This window comes from Mesocricetus auratus, unplaced genomic scaffold, assembly GCF_017639785.1.
Source record: "Mesocricetus auratus isolate SY011 unplaced genomic scaffold, BCM_Maur_2.0 Super-Scaffold_100691, whole genome shotgun sequence".
Taxonomy (NCBI): domain Eukaryota; kingdom Metazoa; phylum Chordata; class Mammalia; order Rodentia; family Cricetidae; genus Mesocricetus; species Mesocricetus auratus.
Genome location: NW_024429267.1, coordinates 7,289,133 through 7,311,767, shown reverse-complemented (window position 1 = coordinate 7,311,767; position 22,635 = coordinate 7,289,133). Strand labels below are relative to the sequence as shown.

The 22,635-nt window shown below is 45.2% G+C and overlaps 2 protein-coding genes across 6 annotated transcripts in view; one reads left to right on the top strand and one right to left on the bottom strand.

The window, feature by feature from the left end:
• Nucleotides 1-22,635, top strand: part of Tln2 (talin 2) — a 409,739-nt gene that overhangs the window by 294,339 nt on the left and 92,765 nt on the right. For all 5 annotated transcript variants that reach the window (XM_040739688.1, XM_005075489.4, XM_013117408.3 and 2 more), the window contains 7 exons: nucleotides 2,555-2,689; nucleotides 5,110-5,238; nucleotides 6,473-6,575; nucleotides 13,217-13,425; nucleotides 14,490-14,609; nucleotides 16,369-16,566; nucleotides 17,636-17,775. In XM_040739688.1, coding sequence (XP_040595622.1) covers nucleotides 2,555-2,689; nucleotides 5,110-5,238; nucleotides 6,473-6,575; nucleotides 13,217-13,425; nucleotides 14,490-14,609; nucleotides 16,369-16,566; nucleotides 17,636-17,775 — 1,034 coding nt within the window. The remainder of the gene's footprint in view (nucleotides 1-2,554; nucleotides 2,690-5,109; nucleotides 5,239-6,472; nucleotides 6,576-13,216; nucleotides 13,426-14,489; nucleotides 14,610-16,368; nucleotides 16,567-17,635; nucleotides 17,776-22,635) is intronic.
• On the bottom strand, nucleotides 19,303-20,896 carry Ldhal6b (lactate dehydrogenase A like 6B). The gene has a single exon (XM_013115770.3). The coding sequence runs from the start codon at nucleotides 20,794-20,796 to the stop codon at nucleotides 19,798-19,800; it is 999 nt and encodes a 332-aa protein (XP_012971224.2). The 5' UTR covers nucleotides 20,797-20,896; the 3' UTR covers nucleotides 19,303-19,797.

Sequence of the window (22,635 nt, the reverse complement as noted above, 5' to 3'; positions counted from 1 at the left end):
TGTGCCCGTCTCTGCCTCCAAGTGCTGGGATTAAAGGTACTTAGATCTTTATAAGAAACAGGCAAGCCATGGGTGGTGGTACATGACTTTCATCCCAGCACTCAGAGGGCAGAGGCAGATGGATCTCTGAGTTCAAGGCCAGTCTGGTCTACAGAGTGGGTTCCAGGACAACCAGGGCTACACAGAGAAACCCTGTCTCAAAAAAAAAACAAAATAAGGAAAAAAATGTGTGTATATATTTATGTTTGTGTTTTATATATATACAATGTTAATGAGAAATGTTACATTACACATATCTAATATATTATATATATTCTACCACTAAGCTAACCCCTGCCAGTCCCAATGCACATTTCCAACTTTCCTCATGAATATTGTAGAATTTCCCTTCCAGAAGGATGAACAAATCTAAATTTACAGCTCACAGTATATGGAGCATACTTTTTAATATATCTTTTATAAGATGGAATCAAGAGCTTAAAAAAGAAGTTAATGTATTTGTCCTTTACATTTTATTTGATTTGATGTCATATCCTTTGTTTTCAGATGTTAAGCATTTTTTATATGCTTCAGTATTACATTTTTAAGGGCTGGTAACATGAAACTATTCAAGCTTTTTAATGCTTACATTAATGATTCTCATTAATTCTTTAAATACCAGAAGTAGTACTTTTATCCTTAATATTTATGATCTGGCACTTACTTACATGATTGCAGTTATTCTGAGACACACATACATTTTTAAAGCTCTAAAAGCGTGTATGCTTTTGATTCAGAAAAGCTACTTCTAAAATTTTACACACTAAAAATTACTGACATTTTGCTAATTCCTTACCTTTTTTGCTACATTGGCAAGGAAAAGGACACATGCCCAACAATAGGAGACTGAGAAACATTAACAGAACTCATAGAACACTGTATACCTAAGAAACAGGTAGAGCCGGATATTGTGAAACAGCTTCCTCTGTTCTTGAAGATGTATTTACATGTGCATAGGCATTTGTGCATGCTGAGTGTATTTTGGTTTTATCTGCTCTAATGAGTATATTTAAAAGTCAGGGAAAAGGACTGCTCTGAGAAACACAAAGAAATGGGTTTTTTTCTTTTTTTGAAATCTATTTTAAATGAGAATTTCAAATCACTTTCATCAGTTTGCCTGTCTTGCTCCTTTTATGATACTTTGTACTGCCCTGGAGTGTCTAATTTGCCATGGTAATTATTTTTTTAAGATTTATTTAATATGGGGCTGGAGAGATGGCTTGGAGGTTAAGAGCACTGGTTGCTCTTCCAAAGGTCCTGAGTTCAATTCCCAGCAACCACATGATGGCTCACAACCATTCATAATGAGGTCTGGTGCCCTCTTCTGGCCTGTGGGGATACATGCAGACAGAACACTGTATACATAATAAATAAATAAATCTTTTTAAAAAAAGATTTATGTAATTTTATGTTACTTATGTTTTGCCTATATATATGTGTGTGTACCATGTGTGTGTGAAGACCACAGAGGCCAGAGAGGGGCATCAGATTCCCAAGAACTGGAGTTACAGACAGCTTTGTGAGCTGCCATGTGGGTCCTGGGAACCGAACGTGGGCCTTCTACAAGAGAGCAGCCAGTGCTCTTAACCACTGAGCCACCTCTCTAGACCTAGGAGCTAGTTGACATTTAATGTGCCCCTTTGTATTAGCTATTCTTTGTTGCTATGACAACAAACATCATGATCAAAGGCAGCTTGAGGGAGACAGGGTTTATTTTGTCTTTGGTTCCAGAAGGAAGAGTCCATTAATAGTGGGAGGGTATGGTATGGCATGGCATGATGGCAACAGAGACCTGGCTCATCACATCTCATCTACTCATAGGGAGCAGTTAGAAAGAGAACAGAAAGTAGGGCGATGCTATGAACCTTCAAAGTCGTGCCCTAGTGTGTTGGCTGGTTTTATGTCAATGTGTCATAAAGCTATAGTCATCTGAAAGGTGGGAGCCTCAATTGAGAAAATGCCTACAGAAGATGGGGCTGTAAGCAGACAAGCCAATAGAGCATTTCATTAACTAATGATTGATGGGGAAGATCCCAGCCCATTGTGGGTGGTGTCACCCTTGGGCTTGTGGTCCTGATTTTTATAAAAATGCAGCCTGAGCAAGTCATGGGAAGCAGGCCAGTAAGCAGCACCCTCCATGGCCTCTGCGTCAGCTCCTGCCTCCAGGTTCCTGTCCTGTTTGAGTTCCTGCCCTAACTTCCTTCAGTAATGAACAGTGATATGGAAGTGTAAGCCAAATAAACCCTTAACTCCTCAAGTTGCTTTGGTCATGGTATTTTGTCACAGCAGTGATAACTCTAAAACAGCTAGTGACACACTGCCTCCAGCAAGGCTCTATCTTGTAAAGGTTTCCAAGTGTCTGGACACATGAGTCTATGGAAGACTTTTCTCATCCAAACAACCACACCCTGTTTTAAGGCAAAATTTGTTCTAGTCACTGTGGGAACCGTGCTGTTAGATCTCTCAGCATCTTGTTGCCAAGGAGATATCTTACTTTCTGTTCATCTCTCTACAGCCTGGAAGCAAGATGGTGTCCTCCGCCAAGGCAGCAGTCCCCACTGTGAGTGACCAGGCTGCAGCTATGCAGCTGAGTCAGTGTGCAAAGAACCTGGCGACCAGCCTGGCCGAGCTGCGCACCGCCTCGCAGAAGGCAAGTGGGGCCTTGTCCGAGTGGTTAGCTCTTCGGGCAGCTAACTGAAGCTTTTCATCTCTTTGTGATGTTGTGGTATGAAGATCCAGGCCAGTTTCTCAACAAAACTGTCTATTTCATTAAAAGACCATTAAAGATAGCACTATGGGTAACATTTAGCATAAGCTCCCAGGCTTGATCATCACCTTCCGGTTACAAGTGGCTTCAAGTTATATGAGTCCTCTATCTCTTCTCACTTCCTGGGACAAGTAGTAGTCTCTTTTCAATTTTAAGTAAGACTGCTAATCTTAAGTGTCTCAGTACCAGATAAATTACAGGCCAAATAAATTGTGCTAAGTAGCTTTTCATTGTTATGCCAAATAACAAAGAGAATCAACTTAAAAGGAACAAAGGTTTATTTAGTCAAGCATGGTAACACTTGCCTGTAAACCCAGCACTTGGTAGATGGAGGCAGAAGCTTCCAGAAGTTCAAGGTTACCTTCAGCTTATTGGCTACACAGGCCATCCAGGGCTATGTAAGACCCTGTCTTTAAAAAAAAAAATGGAAGAATTAGGGTGGTAAAGGAAGGAAAAGAAAGAAAGCAAAGAAGAAAGAGGAGGGAGAGGAGACATCATTGTGGATTTCTGTTCACTGTCAGTTGGCCCTCTTGCCTGTGGCTGGTAGCAATACTGTGTGCCTTTTAGTGGCAACACCACGTGAAAAATAAAAGTACAGGCAGGTGGAATTTGCTCACTTCATGTCAGCCAGGATTCAAAAGATACAAGATGGAGCCAGGGTCCTACTAATTCCAGTAACCTACCTTCCTTCCCAGGCCCCACCTCCCAAGGGGTCCAACACCTCCCAAGGGTATCACATGCTGGGACTAATCCTTTTTCACATGAGGCACTAGCATTTCAGACCCAAACTGAAGCAACAATTGATTATATCCATAGCTTCCATGTATCATCTTGGGAACTTAAAAACAAACTGTGTAGGTAGAAAATACAATTGGGAATGGGGCTGTCATCTTAGCTATGATTTTCTTCCCTAAAACGTTTCCATACCTCACATGGACATGTTGGCCTTAACAGAGTGTCAGTAGAACAGAATTGGGGACTAAATAAATTTCTCCCTCTGGAATTCCGTTATCAAAGGAGCTCATTACGACTCTGAGGTAGTTATTAGCATGAAGTTCTGGCTTGAATTCATTTTTTCCTTGTAGTAATCCCTTTATAGAAACTAGCAGCCTTGTAAAGTGGTGAGAGAAGGAAGCAGGAGTCAACTTGAATGCCTGACATGAACAGAGGCTCTGCATTCCCGAAATGAAGGGCCCAGGTCCTTAGACTATCTCCAGCGAAGTTTGTACTTTGAACTAGTTTTCAGAGAGGTCCTGGAACCATCCACACTAGAACAGCCTGGTGTGTGTGGCAGGGTGCTTATTAGAATTCAGGTACCCAGCATGCCTCTGGCAAGCCCATCCACACCACAAACCATGCAGCCCACACAGCTGCAGGCTAAGTTTTCTCAGTGAATCTTAGCATATGCCAACATCAAACAGCTAAGCTGTAAGAGTGAGCTCCAAAGTGGTGCTTAAACAAGAATGTCTGCTGGTCCAGGTTAAGGCCACAAGAGCCTTTTTCCCCCCAGTACATCAGAAGGCATGAAAACTCTGGAATCAGACAGTGTGAATTCGAATTGACCCTGTCATTGACAACTTGTTGACCTCTCTGAGTTTCTGTACCTAATAATAACATGGACACATAAAAATCAGCTACCTCACATTTACTACTGCTTTCACAGAGTGATAATTTATAAGTATTGAGTATACTGATAGGCAATATTGCATATGTATAAAATTCATTAATATGAGTTAGAGCCACGAAGTCCTGGCTATTAGAGAGCTGTGTTCTAGATGATCAACAGATTTAAATAAGTAAAGCTAATAACTAGATGGGAGAGTTTATAAATCTTTAGTATGGAAGGATAATGATTTATGGCATTGAAGTTTGTGAAAAGAAATCACTGTGGGGTCCTTCCTCTGCTGTTTACTTATTTGCTTATTCACTCCTTTGCTGCGTGTGTCCCAAGCCTCTGGACACACACACTGAGCACATCCCAAGCCTCTGTGTACGTACATGTGTGTGTGCCCTATCCTTGCCTGGTGAATTAAAGGATGCATCTTCAAGGTCTGAGTGTAGCTTCAAAGAGGTTTCTAAGTGTCTGCAGCCCTAAGACACACATAATTAATGACTTAGGGAAAATATGGTTAAGGACCCAAGTGACGAAGGCTCTGTCCTCTCTGGGGAAATACTTGCTACCTTTGCCTTCTCATTGAGTCAGAGTTACCGGGAGTGTCTGGGAAAACATTTAATAGGTTGCAGAGTGTTAAAGATGCTTTCCCAAGCCTACTGTATGCACACATTCCCCGCTCTTTTTGCAGGCCCATGAAGCCTGCGGTCCCATGGAAATCGACTCTGCACTGAACACAGTGCAAACTCTGAAGAATGAGCTGCAGGACGCCAAGATGGCCGCTGCAGAAAGCCAGCTGAAGCCACTTCCAGGAGAAACGGTAAAATGCTGGGAGTGTGTTCTACCATCTTCCTTCCTTCCTTCCTTCCTTCCTTCCTTCCTTTTTTTCTTTAGTATCTCACTATGTAACCTGGTGACTCTGCAAACTCCTGGGAAGGACTGATACAGTATGAATTGTACATTTACACCAAGTAGTAGGTTGAGAAGACTGCAAAATAATGCACTGCAATTTTTACTTATGTGTGTGTGTGAGAAAGAGGGGAGGGAGGGAGGGAGGCAGGGAGGGAGGGAGGGAGGGAGGGAGGGAGGGAGGGAGGGAAGCTGAGGTCATAGGACAGTTTTTAGAAATTCTTTCCTTCCACTATGTGGATCCCAGGTATTATATTCAGGTCCCCAGGCTTAGTGACAAGCACCTTTACCCTCTGGCTGAGTCATCCCTCAGCCCACCTTGTTATTGTTAGAAAAAGCATTTGCCAGAGGTGGGAGGGAGAGAGAGAGAGTGTGTGTGTTAGGGTTGGGGGTGGGGTTTGTACATAGTGCGTTCTGTCATTGACTATGGTGGACCAGACTCCATTTTAATTGGAAGGTATGGCCGACATTGGGAAGGTGTTATGTGTTTTAGAGTATATATGTTCTCTTATGTCTTTCTGTCCATCCTTGTATACCTATACATCTCTTCTAAGTAGAGTCCTCATATGCTCATTAATTATCTGTACCCTAGGTCCTTACCAGTTTTGCTTTTTATTTGGTGAAGTTGGCTTGCTCTTCATGAGAGGCACACCCTCTGCCTTCCTCCATGGTCTCAGCTGCCACTCCAAACCTCCATTTTTTTTTGCATGTCTTTCAGTTTGAACTCCTTGAAGGGTAATGACCAAACTGGACTGTGTTAATGGTCCCTCAAGCCAGGAAGCTGGTGCGGTTGGATGTCTGCTTTCTGCCGAGGCATAATTACAGCCCACTAATGATTTCTTTTGGACTTTCTAAGGCACCATGTTAATAGCTGCAGGCTGCTAAGGAACTGCACTCATTTGCTGAAGGCCTTCTTAGCTAGGTACTTTTGGGAGTGGGGCTTAGTAACTCAAATGCTTCCACACAGCTAGCGGGGCCTGCACGGAGTTCACTTAGTCCAAGCCAGGCCGTTTCCCCCTGTACTGCAGCTGACTCGGGGGAGAAAGCAGGTGCGGTTTCTGATCTGCAGCACTGCTCTAAATCCTGCTAAGTCCTCCAGAGAATGTTTCTCTTCTAAGTTCTGCCTTCCTTGGATTTTCTTACAGCTGGAAAAGTGTGCTCAGGACCTGGGAAGCACCTCTAAGGGAGTGGGCTCGTCCATGGCCCAGCTCCTCACCTGCGCTGCTCAAGGCAATGAGCACTACACAGGTAGGACTCTTGGGACCTTCACGATGCCCGTGGCAGGGTTGCACACCCACCGGTCTGGAGAGGAAGGGTAACTGATTGACTAAACTTGCCTCCGCCTCCCCAAACTTCACAGCATGTCCATCAAGACAGTAAACGTGCCCTTCTCACCACCCCCAGCTTCACAGCGTGTCCACCCAGCACAGTCTTGTTGCTAAGCTCTTCCCACACATAGTTGACACCTTTCTCCCGGCTGGGATGTCTTGACCTGACAGGCGTCAAGTTAAGTAGGGAAGTATTCGTTTTTGACTCCAGTTTAAGGCAATATGGTTCATCATGGCTGAGAGGTCATGCTGGCAGGAACGTGAGGCTGGTCACATGGCACCCACAGTCTGGCAGCAGGGAGATAAATACTGCTTCTCAGCTAGCCGCCTTCCGTCCGTTCAGTCCAGAACCCTAGCCTATGCAAGTGCCTGCACTGATGATGGATCTCACCTCACTCAGTCTAACTCAAAACTCCCTCACAGATATGACTAAAGATCCTTTTAGCTTGACAAATGTTAACCATACAAGGATGTAACATAAAATGATTCTCAAACTACATGCAGATCCCTGTTAGACTCTGGGGGGGGGCAGGGATTATTGTGCACTTCTAGGACTATCTCTGACTCCAGAAATCCCACCAAAGTATAAAAACATCAAAGCTAGAGAAAAAATGTCAACAGAGTCAGACAGAAGGTAGGTGAATGGTAGAGCTGAATGAGCCTGCCCTGGGGGGCGGGGCTCCAGGGAGTGATGGAAGGAGGGCAGCCAGTAAGAAGGAAGCCACTAAAGGGACCTGAGTTCTTTCAATGCCAAGTGTCTGTCTCTGAAAGGCAGAAGAGTCCTTAATTAGGAATCTGAATAAGAGACCATGTAGCTAATGAAAGGGAAAAGCAGAGGCTGTTTCCTGGAGGCCATGACATCTTTTTCTGGTTTATCTTTCAGGGTGTAGCCTCTAGGGTGTAAGTGAGGCGCAGTGTTCACCAAGGCTCAGAACTATACTCTTGCCCTACCTGCCGTGTGCTTTTGGGCTCTCTCTCTCTCTCTCTCTCTCTCTCTCTCTCTCTCTCTCTCTCTCTCTCTCTCTCTCTCTCTCTCTGCTGTTATACATTAGGAAATGCCTTGACAGTAGAAGCTGTCCTGAGCCTTGGGCTCCTCTCTGCTCCTTTCATTCTTCCAAGATCTTGGCCTGCACTACCTTGATGCCCTCCTGTTAACCAACTGACTTCATCCATATGTCTCCCAGTTTCTCTGAGAGGGTTGGTTTGCAGTAAATTAATCTGCCATTCCTCTAAGCAAAATTTAAAAATGCACATATTTATTACTTGAAAAATAAAAGAACAAAAATGAAGTCAAAATGGTGTAGTATAGCACAGTATGTTCAGTAATAAAAATATATAATTCTGTCCTAACCAGAGAATAAAGGAATTTTTCAGAGGAGAGCAGGGTGTTGGAAGACCACTGTAGACATCTTGAGGGGCTCCAGGAGAAAGGGAAATGGAGGTATGAATTCTTACAAGCTAGCAGGCAGGAGAGAAGTTTACATTTCAGAAACTCCTACACAATCCCAGAAGCTTGGCAGACTCTGAATAGATGGTGAAATGTGTGCTTGGAGGCAGGGAGACTGCTCCGGAGCCCTCGAAGTGGTGTCATCTGGTACAGACAACATGCAGGATGGCAGACAGCCCCTTTGGTTGGCATCTGAAAACAACTGAGATAGCAAGCCACTCTGCCTTGGCAGGCGTTGGAAGGTGGTGTTGAAATGGTTGCTGTGTGTGTGAGGTCTCGAAGGTGAGAGAGAAGGCTAAGTCAAGGAACTTTATGTCACCAAAATAAAATGCCAGAGGTAATTAGCGTCTATAGAGAAAGGGTTTATTTTGGCTCATGGTGGCTCTAGTTCATAATTATTTGAGTGTGGGGTGACGGTAGCATATGATGACAGGAGAAGGTGGTAAAACAAAACCGCTTACCTCATGGCCAGAAAGCAAAAGAGTGAGAAGAAGGAAACTGAAGGTGGCTGCCATAACTACCTTCAAGAGCATACGACCAGTGTCCTAAAGTCTTCCCACTAGGCCATGTATCTTAAAGCTATAGCACCACCTTGGGAACCAAGTCTTTAACACATGGACGTTCAAACACTCAAGATCTAGAGTATGGCAGTGATGCACAAGTTGATAGATTAAAGAATCAAGTGACACTGCTTAGAATGTGGCAGACGTGGAGATAATGGAAAATTCTGACAGCTTAATGAATGGTTCCCAGAGCTGCTAGGGTAACATTGCAAGATTGGTAGAGTTGAGGGTTGAAGTCCAAGGATGCAATTCTGACTTCAGATGGACTTGGCTTAAGGTACTGGACAGCTTCTTCTCTGGCTCTCTTAGGAGAAAAGGCTTGGCTGGAAATAGAGATTTTGTAATTATTAGTTTAGTCATGGTCATTGAAACCTTAACTGTGGAGAAGTTTGCCAAGAGTGAGTGGTGGATTGGGAAAAGGATAACTAGCGAAGGATGAAGCTGAATGATAGAAATGGGAGCCACGTCCATGGGTAGGATGGGGAAACTAAGAGACGGTGTGTCTCTGGAGACACAGAATTGCTGCTCAGTGAGTCAGGTAGGGCAATAGGAAAGCCTCCTGTAGCTTTAGCAGTAAAGAGGTCCTTGCCCATCTGGTTGGAGGCAGTTTCAACACTGAAGAGTGTGGGAAGCAAGGAAAGAGAGAGCAGGGTGGACAGTTCCTCTCTGAGTCTAGGCCCCCTCCCCCAACACTTGAGGCCTGGGGAATGTGCAGGGGCTACATATCAACTATTAGTAGGCTGTACCTGAATGCAAGTGGGTGTTTGTTTGGCCAGTTAAATAGTCCAAATGTATTTCTAAACCATTTAACACAGCTGCATACAACCTATTGCAAGTACTTCAAAACAAATTAAAGATTTACATCATTCCTGAATTCATCTTGGAGCCTTGCATTGTGGTCCAGCACTGGCTTGACATGAAATACGTGTGAATTCTGGAAATAACAAACATTCTGAGAGCTGGGTGTGGTAGCATGTGCCTGGAGACAGGAGGAAGAGGAGCTCAAAGCTAGCTTAGGTGACATGAGACCCTCTTTCAAAAACAACTTCATAGTATGCCAATATGTTTGATATTTCTTGCTGTCCTGAAACTCTGCTACCAAGTATAATTGAAGATCCAGATGTGAAAGAAATCTGTGTTCTCCAAGGATTGCAGCTAGCTATTAGAACAGATTGTTCTTTATATTTTATCCCTGTTGGGTTACAGATCTTCATGTACAATTGACCAGAAAAGCAATATGGATTAGTAGGGTCATGATGAGGAGGAAGGGACATTGCTGGTTTTGGTCATGTGACCCTATGGTGATTCTCATTGGAAACAATGCTGTGAATGCAGCCATATTGGGCCTTCAATGTTTAATGGGCTCTCTGGCTTCCTGGTGGCCTTGTTTCATCCTTTTGATGATGTGACTTCCTCTGTCTGGGAAACCTGGTTCCTCTTCAGAGGAACCTCCAATAGAAGATACCTCCAATAGAAGATCCATGGGAATGTCAGGTGTAGAGTTTTAGAGTTTGATTTCCAGTTTCTGCCTTTCAAAAATTATCTTGAGGACCAATAAGAAGGCTCAGCAGGTAAAAATGCTTGCTGTCAAGCCTGATGATCCTAGTTAAATTCCTGGAACCCACATGACAGAAAAAGAAACTGACTCTCACAAGTTGCCCTGTGATCTCTGAGTGCATGCCATGACACACCTGCCTACACACATAACACACACACCTACACCTATACAGTCACATTCGCTCACACAAAAGAAGTAAATAAAATGGAACCTTAAAAATTTTATATCATCTTAATCTACAAAACATTTTCCATTCAGTAGCTTTACATAAATGCATCTTTTCTAATTGCATATTATGTTTCATTTTTTAAAATTCTTAATAGAATTTGAATAGTAGTGGATTTAGGAATCCAAGTAATAAAAGGAAAGCGGCAATAGGAGATGTCTAAAAGAAAATCATAGCCTAGAATCTTCAACAGTCAATTCTCAGCCACTCCTCAAACTTGTGGGAAGCTATGGCCTGTGAGAGAGACAGCAGTCTAGACATACAGACACTTGGCAGGGAAGACAATGAGATGAGGGTCTGGCCACATCTGGAGTTCCTCTAAGTGATGACATCCTTTAACCCCGAGCCAAAAACTGAAACATATAATGTTGCTCCCTTGGCCTTAATTTTATTTACCTTTGTATTTTCTATTCTGGGCTTTTCTAGTGCCTGTACACACACACACACACACACACACACACACACACACACACACACACAAAGACAGAAAGAAAGAAATCCTGAGTTTAACACCCTTCCTTTCCACAGGCTGCCTGACAAAACAGTAGATTGGCAGTATTGTGACCTGCCATGGTTAGGTTGCAGCACTCCATCCCAGCTGTGTGACACATGGGCCATTCATAGACTAGTGAGTCTGTGCTGCAAGGTAGCTTGGGGGGAGGGGTCTGGGGCTTTTCTTCTTATGGAGGCTCATGGTCACAGGGAAGGCCGCTGACTGTGTCTGGGATGACTTGAAGAACAACTCTGTAGAAAGCTATAATCTAGACTGGAAGGAGTAGTTTCCATGAGTAGCCCCTATGTTCCATCAAGAGGCCCTCACACCTCACTGTTCCAAAGAGCACACTGAAGAGTGTGTGGCAGGAAGCTGGGAACCTCAAATCCAACTCCGGGGCTGCCTAGGAAGTGTACTAGGCCTTGTGGGAAAACATTTCTTGAGAGAAGCTCCGGGCTAGATCAGATTTCTTTCTTCATAGGAGAAAGTTCCTCCATGCTCCGTCCTCTCTTTGGTGGTTTCTTATGTTATATGTGTTTTTTCTGCATGAGGTAATGGCCGAACCTTTAGAGGACTGCTTTATATTCATCATCGCTCCCCAGGGCTGCCATCTGTATCAAAATGGGTTTAAAGATAGACACTTCACAAGAGGATATCCAATAGCCATTAAATGTATTTGTTAAGTATTCTCAATGTCATTCCCATGCTAGTTAGTTTTAACTGTCAATTTGACACAGTCTAAAATTATCTGGAAAGAGAATCTTTAAAGGAAATTAAGATATCTTTATTTTTTATGTTTATGAGTATCTTGCCTGTATAAATGTATATATGTGTGCCATGTGCATGACTGGTGCCCTCAGAGGTCAGAATAGGGTCTCAGATCCCCTAGAACTGGATTATTGACAGTTGTGAGCCGTCATGTGGGTGCTGGAAACCATGCTTAGGACCTCTGCAAGAGCAATGAGTGTTCTTTAACTGCTGAGCAATCTCTCTAGCCCCATGGGAAGAGAATCTTAGGAATTATCCAAACCAGGTTGGCATGTGAGCATGTCCATGTGTGAGGTCCTAGCTGCTGGGACCCCTAACATCAGTTAGCAAATTGTAGGCAGCATCATTCCCTAGGTAGGGATTTTTACAGCGTAAGGGAGACAGAAATGCAAGTGAGGAGTGAGGAACACCATGCCTTGACTTTCTTTCTTTGCTTTCACCTGTGGATGTGGTGGTCTGAGTTCCTTTTTTGACTTCCTGCAGTAATGGACTACAACCTGGAATTACAAGCCAAGCAAACCATTTTCTCCCCTACATTGCTTCTTGTCAGGTTGTCATAGTGACAAAAATAAAACTTGGTTGATTACCCCTTCAGGGTGTGAAGGTTAAAATACAATTGAGTTGCAGCTACAGACCCACTGAAATTCAAACTTCAGCAGTACCCTACTAGTTAAAATATAGAAGGGCGTGTGATAGCAAAACCATTCTGGAAACTTGCTGTGTACTCTTTTCCAAAGCTCCATTAGCCCTCTGTGACTCAGTAGTTCAAATCCTAGGTTTTATTTGAGACATGTGATTCCACATGTTCACCTGAATGCACACACAAGACCTTTCTTGGGAGTTTTATCTCAAAGACAAAACAACTTAACTGCCCATCAGCAGAGGGATAAGCAAATGTTAAGACATTCATGTAAGATCATACAGGAGGAAAGAGAAATAGTTACATAGAACAGCACCACTTGAACTCACGGCCTTGATAGTTAGAGATGGAAAACAGATACAAATGAATACATGTTGTGTGGTTCCTTTAAGCCAGTCTAAGGTGACAGATGAGATTAATTACTTCCAGTGTGAGGAGCATTGTTGGGGAAGGATGTTGTAATGATGGATGTTGTAATGATGGAGCCATGCAAATTCACTGAACTGCCTTCTCTTTCTTTTGTGTGTATAGTTTTACGCCCCTGTAAAGGCAATTGGGAAGATTAGTATATTAAAATAACTTCTGCATCCCTGCTCTAATATATGTGGTGTTTTAGTTCTAGGGACATGCGAGTTAACAGAAATTGGAGTATGGGACATTTCATATATTGAGTTATCCCTATTGATGGTCTTGGACACAAGGGGATGAGCTGCTTCAGGTCTTCGACACAAGGGGATGAGCTACTTCATTGAGAAATACACCAATTCAAATTTGTAAAAAAGAATCTTGACCCCAGGGTAATTGTAAGGGAGAAATATAACTTCTGATGGAATTTAATAGAAATTCTAACAAGCTTTTCTCCCCAGGAGTGGCAGCTAGAGAAACAGCCCAAGCTCTGAAAACGTTGGCCCAGGCTGCCCGGGGAGTGGCTGCATCCACAAATGACCCTGAGGCTGCTCATGCCATGTTAGATTCTGCTCGCGATGTGATGGAGGGCTCTGCCATGCTCATCCAAGAAGCCAAGCAGGCCTTAATCGCACCTGGTGATACAGAAAGTCAGCAGAGGTTAGCCCAGGTGAGTCTGGGAACTGGGAACCATGGTCATTTGGATTGTGTACAGGACAACTACCTGATTGGACACATTTTCCTGGCAGGAATTCTTGGGACTCAGTAGGTACTTCAGATCCTTCGAAAATGTGTGTAGTAACAAGACTGACCATACATGTACTCACGGTTATGTCTTACTTAGTATTTGCCACATTAATCTACTTAATTCATAGTCAAAAAGTGGCACGGGGCTTTGTACTCTGTCTGGCTTGGGACTCTAGACACAGCATGCTTTCTCAGAACTTGGGTATCCTTCACTAAACTCCTCTTAGTGAAGTAGATATAATGCAGGTCCAACTGCCTAGAAGTTCTGAACAGACTGGCTTAACCTCTTCTCATGATTCTTTGACTATCCAGTGAAACCAGCTGGCTAGGAACAATCCAGGCAGTGTTCTCGACATGGGGCTGGGAAGGTGTTTTAGAATTAAATAATAGAAGGAACCTGCCACTCTGAGGCTTCCCTTTGAACTGAGACAGCCAGAGCATGCAAGAAGGGAGCTGTTTCAGTATTCCTGAAAGGCAGCATGCGGACATCTTCACCATGTTGGGCTGGGTGGACTGGAGTGGCCTCGCTACCTGTTGTGTGCCGGTGGGGTTCTGAGGTGTGTGAACACCAGAGGTTCACTGGGAAGAATCAGTCAGAGGCTTAGTTGTGCTCAAAGAACTCAAATACAGCTCTAACCATGGAGACCTCAGCAGCCCTGAGAAGAAAGAAGAATTTGTTTCATTTAAGAGGAGGTGCCTGTGCTTCAGGACCTGGCCTCATATTGGAGAATTCCAGAGCCATGACTCATCCCAGTCCTGGGGAGCAGATGGCACGGGGAGCATCTAGGTGTCATCCCCAGCACCAGGGTAGCAGAGACCTGGCCAAGGTGATTTAACTTAGTTAGCAGGGTTGGGTGGATGCCAGTGAGTAATTCCCATGTTGGTGTCAGCTCTGCATATTTTGTCTGCTCTTTCTCAACAAATGTGAAAAGGCATTTGTGCCAGAAGTGGATTTCTTAAGGTGTTTCCCTCCCTCCCTGTATGCAGGTGGCCAAAGCTGTGTCTCACTCCTTGAATAACTGTGTGAATTGCCTCCCTGGCCAGAAGGATGTGGATGTGGCCTTGAAGAGCATCGGGGAGTCCAGCAAGAAGCTGCTCGTAGATTCGGTGAGGTCCTTGTCTGGGAAGGGATACCAGATAGCTCTCCACCCAGGGAGGGAGCATGGCTTTTCCCTCCCTGGATCTCGGAGCTTCTTTCTCTTAGGAGTTCTCATTTTCTGCAATTTTCTGTTTCCTTTTTGGTCAACAAAGTTCCCAATGGAGGAGTTTGTACTGGTGGGAATACACATGTGTATGCAGGTACATGCATGCATATGTGTGCACACGCCTGTGGAGACCAGAGGATGCTTAGGTGCCTTCTACTTTTTTGTTTGAGGCAGGATGTCTGAGCAGCCTGTAATTTCATCAAGTAGGCTAGGCTAGCTGTTCAGTGAGCTTCTAATCTCACCATCACTGTGGTTACATGTGTACAGCGCCGCTCCCAGATTTTTATGTGGGTGAACTGAACTCGGTCTTCATGCTCATAAGGCAACCCCTTTACCAATCGAACCACCTCCCCGACCCCCATCATGGAGCTTTTAACATTGACTTTTTTTTTTCCGAGTACATGTTTGCCCTTGAGTCATCTGAGTAGGACAGAAAAGAGGCTATGATCATTTGTCAGGACATGACAAATGGTGACAGGCAATCCAAGGACAATGGGGTACCTGCTCAAGACTAATTAAGAAAGAAGGCATCTTAAAGGTTTTTTCTCTTGGGGCCCTCTCCTTGCCCAGGCTGAAGGAAGCAGGTGCACATCCATCTGCTCCTTCTGGTTACAGACGTCCAGAAGTGTATGTGGGTGCTCAGTAGAGTCTGCAACCTTGGTGGTTATAATTCCACAAATGATACTACACTGGGTGTGTCCCCCCCTTTAAATTATTTACAAGGACCACTATCAAACAAAATTGGTAGTTGTCTGTTAAGAAGAATGTGATTTGAAGTTGGCTATCATCAACCTCTTAGTTCTGAAGGTTCAAACTGAGAGTTTCTATCATGAGAGACACACAGGAGGCAGAGGCTGGATTCCAGAGTTGAATTGCTTGGGCGTGAATCCTGGCCCTGCCATTTCAGTGAGTGTCCATGACAGAGGATAACTGCTTTCACCACATTTAGCTCTCTGGTGTCTGCAAAGTGGACATTCCATAAGTGTGGTTGGACGGATGGACAGACAGACGGACGGACGGGTGGAAATGTGTTGAAGGGCCAGCTTAACATGGGCATACATTGTACAGAGTCATTTGTATAAACTGAGGACATGACCACTCCTGGGTGTGGTTGAGGAGAAGGTTTTTATTGTGTGTATGAGGGAGATTACATACAAAGGCATCTGGAAGAGTCCAGAGCAGGGAGAGAAAGTAGTAAGCTGAATGTGGCCAGCAGACTGGACCAGGCCATAAGATGAGGGGGATGGGGAGGGAGAAAGGAAGTTGAAGAGAGTAAGTGAGTCAAAGGAGACCAAGAGAGAGGGGGCCAAGAGTGGAAGACAAAAGAGAGGGGATCAAGAGAGTGCATGGCTGTAATGGCGGGGTTATACGGGAATGAGAAGCACGGTGACAGAAACCTGTGAGTAGCTGGAGTTCAGGGTAAAGGGTGGCGTGAGAAGAGCCACAGGAACTTGTTATTCTGTGGCAGCCTGGAAGCCAGCATGCTCTTTGGTATGCTGATAGGCATCACAGATAGCCATTTGTTTCTTTTGGACCTGCCATCTTCTAGATGGATGACTCAGAAACACATCCCTGGGCAGTCACTGTTCCTTCCACAATATCTTCCTTTGCCCCTCACACGAGGGAAAATCCCCCATGGCATGTGCCTTTTGTCCTCATAGCTACCTCCGAGCACAAAGCCTTTCCAGGAAGCCCAGAGTGAACTGAACCAAGCTGCTGCTGATCTGAACCAGTCTGCTGGTGAAGTCGTCCACGCCACGAGAGGCCAGAGTGGAGAGCTGGCAGCCGCTTCTGGAAAGTTCAGTGATGACTTTGATGAGTTCCTGGATGCTGGCATTGAGATGGCTGGCCAAGCGCAGGTAGGTGGGAAGGTGGTGTGTGTTGCTCATAGGAACCTCCTCACTCTGCTAGACCCTCCAGCTGAGGGCAGCTGGGTGAGTGGGAGACAGGATCCTGTAAACAAGCTGCAGCACCTTCCTTGACTGCCTTAGAAATCCTGTGATGTCACAGGCTTGGCATGCCCAGCAATGCTGGGGATGAAGGTGATTTTTCCCACGATCCACCAGCAGAGCCTGTGTATCCTTTTGCTTGCATGGAGGTTGGGAGTGGAGAGAATTTTTATCAGAGATAAGGTGGGATAATGACAAACATGAACACACATATATGTGCATCTGTAGTTTGGTGGACTCACTTGAATGGATTACATCTGGTACTTTCATGTGATTAAAAATGACCTCGTTCAGATAGAGCGATAAGCCACTTATTAATAGCTAGGGAACATGGCTGGTCTGGCATCAGATAATAGGACTGGTGTTTTTGGTTTTTTTTTCCCCTTTGTTTATTTGTTAATTTGTTTTGCTTTGAATTTTTTTGAGGTTTTATGAACTCCTAAAAAGATATCTAGGGTATTTTTTGCTATATTTTTCTACCAAAGGTCATTTGTCAGCAAGCCAGATGAGAAGTGTGTCCTTCCCCCCACTCCCTCACTCCCCACCCCACCCACCCACTCCCACCCTCATCGGATATTCCTGGGATGCTGTCAGCTCTGAATATCTACACAGTGTTGGTCGTTTGTGCCAGGCTGGGATGCACAAGATGCTTGACAACTCCAGCATTGTTGAGCAAGATGCTCGAATCATTGCCCAGTCTGTGCACTGGGTTAGCTCTCATTCTGCCCCTCCCAGTCCCTTAACACTCCCATAGAACAGGAGAGCAGGGCTCCTGGCTGACCCACTTGGACATGGATTTCCTCCTGCCACATGGCTCTTGCTCAGAGCATCTGTTTGAGGATGTGCAGATTCTGGTTACACATCTGCAGACCGACTGCCCTGATGTCGTCTATGCCTCCACCGTGGGAGTTGTTCCTAGCTTCTGGGGAAGCTGTGGTCAGTCCCAGCTGACCCTGTTTCTGTCCCTTTGATTCTCCAGACGAAAGAAGACCAGATGCAGGTGATTGGGAACCTTAAGAATATCTCCATGGCATCCAGCAAGCTGCTGTTAGCCGCCAAGTCTCTCTCTGTAGATCCTGGAGCTCCCAACGCAAAGAATCTTCTAGCTGCAGCTGCAAGGTAAGAGTGGGACAAGTTGTGCTTTGTGGATGTGTAAAGAGTCCTGTCACACTAGAAGGGTGTGCCAAGCATCCTGCCATTTTGGCTGAGCAAAGAATTGCTGCCATCCTTGTTGTCGGAGGGAGAGTAAATTGATGGAAATTCTGGCATTTTGTAAAAGTAACTCCTTCCTGTATTTTGGACCCATTAAGAATGTCTTCCATCTTTCTGGATGGCCTCTTTGGTTCTTACTTAGGCTGTATTGACTTGTAAACTTGATGGTTTAGGTAGATTGTTTTTTCCATTTTCATGTTCATGTATCGTATGATGTGTGTGCATGTGTATGTATGTATATATGGATTCAGGTGCACATATACAAAAACCTGAAGTGGATGCTGGGAATCATCCTTGAACATACTCTCAGCCTTCTACCTTATTTATTAATCAAGGTGTTTTAGTCACACCCTGTAGTCTCACTAGCCAGCCTTTTCTGAGGAGCCCCATCTCCATCTGCCAAGGCTAGAACTGCATGTGGACCACCACGTTCGCTTAGCACTTTACAAGGGCTCTAGGAATGTGAACACTGGTCCTCAAGATTACGCAGCAATCATTTGAACCACCACCATCTCCCTGGCCCCTAAGTTGGTTTTTAAAAACATTACATTGTTCAGGTTTTGCAAGAAATATATGCTCACTGACATAGACATTGGGACATACTTACAAACAGTGCCCCAGCCAGTCTGTAGACACTGGGCATGTACTACATGCTGGCGTCTGTGTTGGATTAGGTTTTAGCTATTCCATCCGTCCCTTGCAGGAGAACTCTGGTTTAGGGTCAATGGGGTCACAATGGATGTACACCGTTATTGAACTGAATTAAAATGTGAAACCAAGTTTGGGGTGATTTCAGCACCCTTCCGTCCACTCAGTCACTGCACGGACTTCAGGGATGTCATGTGGTTTCTGCTGCCCAGCCACCACCGTTACACTTGAGCTCAGTGAGCAGGACTGACTGTTGGTTTATATGGCACTGGGCTGCTGTGCTGGCCCAGGACCCTCTTACACAAGCACTGTCACCATCATTTTCCCACACTTGAGGCCAAGGCTGTGTTGTGAGTCTGTGGTGTTACCTATATCCTCAGCATTGATTCAGGTTATGAATAACAACACTGAGATGGAGAGATTAACTGAGAGGTGGCTGGGGGCATAGAGTAAGGGGAAACTTTTTCAAAATGTACGCATTTATGGTAAGCTTCAGTTCTGCTTGCATTTATTCACTTTGAATTGTGTGTTTATTTACCTGTTTGTTTTGAGGCAGGCTCTCTGTGTGTAGTCCTGAATGTCCAGGAACTCTCTATGTAGACTAACCTGGCCTAGAACTCCCAGAAGTCTGCTTGCCACTGCTTTCCCCCTCAGGATCAAAGGCATGCACTTGACTTACATTTGGTTTGTGTTTATTTGTTTGTTTGTTTTATTTTGTTGCTGTTCCTGTCTTTAAGCTGTCTGGTTCAAAACCCTGAATTCTTTTTTTTTTTTTTTTTTTCACTGTTCAAGGTTTATTTGGTGTTTTCATTGGCATGACACTTGGGTAGTTGGTTACATCATCCATATGCAGATCTTACTTATACAATATTTCAATGTACACTACAGACACATAATACACAAAATAATAATATCCTTTAGAAGAGTTATGACAAGATATGCATAATGGACTTACACACTGGAGCCAGGTTGGGACTAAACGGGGGCTCATTGGCCTAGGCATGTTTGGTGAGGTTGCACAGCGCAGACACAGGCTCACGGCTAATTGAAGCCTGCACACAATTGGCAGTGTGCCTTGGAGACAGGACTGTCACACCAACCAAGTCACCACTACACAAGTACCACTTAGCATCAGGGTAGAACTGTGGGAAGTGAGGTTTCCTCCAGGCTACCTTAACACAAGCACACTAAGCACAGCTCAGATGAGTAGACAGATGTGTGTGGTCTCCATAGAAACCCTGCAGCAGCCTGGACAGTGAAGCCCTAGGGTATCTGAGGATTTCAGAACTGCAGCTCTTTCTGGATCCCCCAGAGCGTATCTGCACTCTTCTTCAAGCGAGCCTCCTCTTCAGAAGTGAGAGTCACCTTCACAACATCTGAGATTCTATTTTGTCCCAGGACACAAGGAACACTGAGGAAGACTTCATCGTTGATTCCATAGAGACCCTTAATCATGGTAGAGATGGGATGCACCCGCCTAAGATTCTTCATTATGCTCTCAGCCAAGTCGGCCACAGACAGGCCAATGGCCCAGGATGTGTAACCCTTCAGTTTGATCACCTCATAGGCACTGTCAACCACCTGCTTGTGGACCTCCTTCCACTGCTCCTTGTCAGCATCAGAGCCCAGCTCTGGATTCAGATTCTTCAGGGAGACACCAGCGACATTCACACCGCTCCACACGGGCACACTGGAGTCTCCATGCTCCCCTAGGACCCATCCGTGACAGCTTAGCGGGTGAACACCCAACCTTTCTCCCATCAGGTAACGGAACCGAGCAGAATCCAGATTGCAGCCACTTCCAATAACTCGGTTTTTGGGAAAGCCACTTATTTTCCAAGCCACGTAGGTCAAGATATCCACTGGGTTTGAAACAATAAGCAGCTTGCAGTTTGGACTGTACTTCACAACGTTGGGAATGATGAACTTGAAGATGTTCACGTTTCGCTGGACCAGATTGAGTCGGCTCTCTCCCTCTTGCTGACGGGCCCCCGCTGTGACAATGACCAGCTTGGAGTTTGCAGTCACACTATAGTCTTTGCCAGAGACAATTTTTGGTGTTCTGAGGAAAAGGCTGCCATGCTGGAGATCCATCATCTCTCCCTTCAGCTTGTCTTCCATGACATCAACAAGGGCAAGCTCATCTGCTAAGTCCTTCATTAAGATACTGATGGCACAAGCCATGCCAACAGCACCGACCCCAACAACCGTGATCTTGTTCTGGGGGACCTGTTCTTCCTTAAGCAGATTCACAATCAGCTGGTCCTTGAGGGCTGTCATCTTGGAGGACTTAGAACTTTTGGGGACCGCTAGTGCACAATGAACGGCGTCGGGGGAAACAGCCGCGTGGTCCGAGATGGGCGACGAGGACACAGGCTCCAAGCACCCAAAACCCTGAATTCTAATCCAAGATGCTTTAATAGTCCACCTGCCCAGTCAAATGTTCAGATAGGTCAACTTGCCCAAGCTTTGCTAACAATAAATGGGGGTGTAAGCTCCAGCTGCCTTCAACAGTTTGTAGCATTTATGGTACTGACAGTGGCATCCTGCCTCTCCTCCTGTGTTGACGTGAGTGAACTTTTTAAATTTGTGTTTGCCTTGTTCTTCATGAAGGGTTAGACAATTCTCAGGTTTACTTGTTTGGCTTCTGTGTTAGCTATTGTCTTTTTTGCTGTGACAACGTATCTGACAAGAGCCACCTAAGGAAACAAGGGCTCAAAGCTTGAGGGTGCAGTCTGTCACAGCAGGGAAGTCATGGCGGCTGGACTTTGAGGCAGCCGGTCTCACTGCCTCTGCTCTCAGGAAAGAGATGAGTGAATGCTTGTACTTAGACCCCCCAGCCCATGGAATGGCGTTACCCACAGTTAGGGTGAGCCTTCTCAGCTCTGTGAACACAATTCCGAGTCTTCCTCACAGGTACGTGTAGTGCTTTGTCTCCTGGGCAACTCCAGAGCCTGTCAGGTTGACGGTCAATGTGAACGATTGGAGCATCAGGTACATTGAGTAGCAAACAGTAGCCAGAACCACAGGGAACTGCAAAATTCTCTCTCCTCAACCCACTCCAGCCTGTACTTCACTTGTGATTGCTCTGGTAAAATAAATGCCATCCCTCAACAGCGAGCGTGGGGACAGTGTAGGTGTCTGTCCTGTTCGGCCCACACCCTTTGAAAGACTTCTTTTTTCTTGCTTTTTTTTTCCTGCCAAAAGCCTTTGGGAAAGACAACTGATGTTTCCAGGTGTCTGAACTCCAATGTTTTTTATTATCTTCGTTTTTTTTGCATCATTTCCAAATTGTAGTTTCCAGCTTTAATGAGCTGTTCACTCTCTTGAACTGTGGAAGGAAGGGGAGAATATAAATTGGCTTTTTAAAAAGCTAGCAGCTATAGACGGTCACACAGACCAGCAAAGAATTATGGCTGTAGGTATCCACAGGCCCCCTGGTGGTGGCACTGAGAACAGCAGCCCAGATGGAAAATCTCATCCTGTGACCCCACTTTCAGGCTGACAGTAAACATGGAGCTTGAGGTTGCTTTTTGTTTCTGTTTATTTTGTTGTTGTTGTTGTTGTTGTTGAGACAGGGTTTCTCTGTAACAACCCTGGCTGCCCTGGAACTTGCTTTGTAGACCATACTGACCTCAAACTCACAGAGATCCACCTGCCTCTCCCTCCCAAGTGCTGAGATTAAAGGCGTGCGCCACCACCGCCTGGGAGCCTGAAAGCAGTGATGTAGAGTAGAGGTGATTCGAGGATCCTGGCACCTCCTTTGTGATTTCTTGGTGCACTTTGGCTCCTTCTGCTCATGGGTGGGTCTTGGTTCCTCAGCAGGTACTCCAGCCAGATCCAGGGGTCCAGCAAGGTCCTTGGAGGCATAAGCTTAGTCCGATTGGGGGAATCTGTTCATGCTTGTGTCATAGGCTCCTTGTGGAGATGCGTATAACTGGCCTGATGGGGCCTAGGCCAGTGCTGAGTCCTGGATGTTAGGTACACACACATAGGCTCTCCAAGTACGTGGAAGATTGAGCATCAGGGTCCTGTCTTCAGGTCCACAGCCCTCTCTTTCTGGCAACAGCCCAGCCCTGCCTGTCCCTCTGTGCGTGACTCCAGCTTACCTGTCCTATT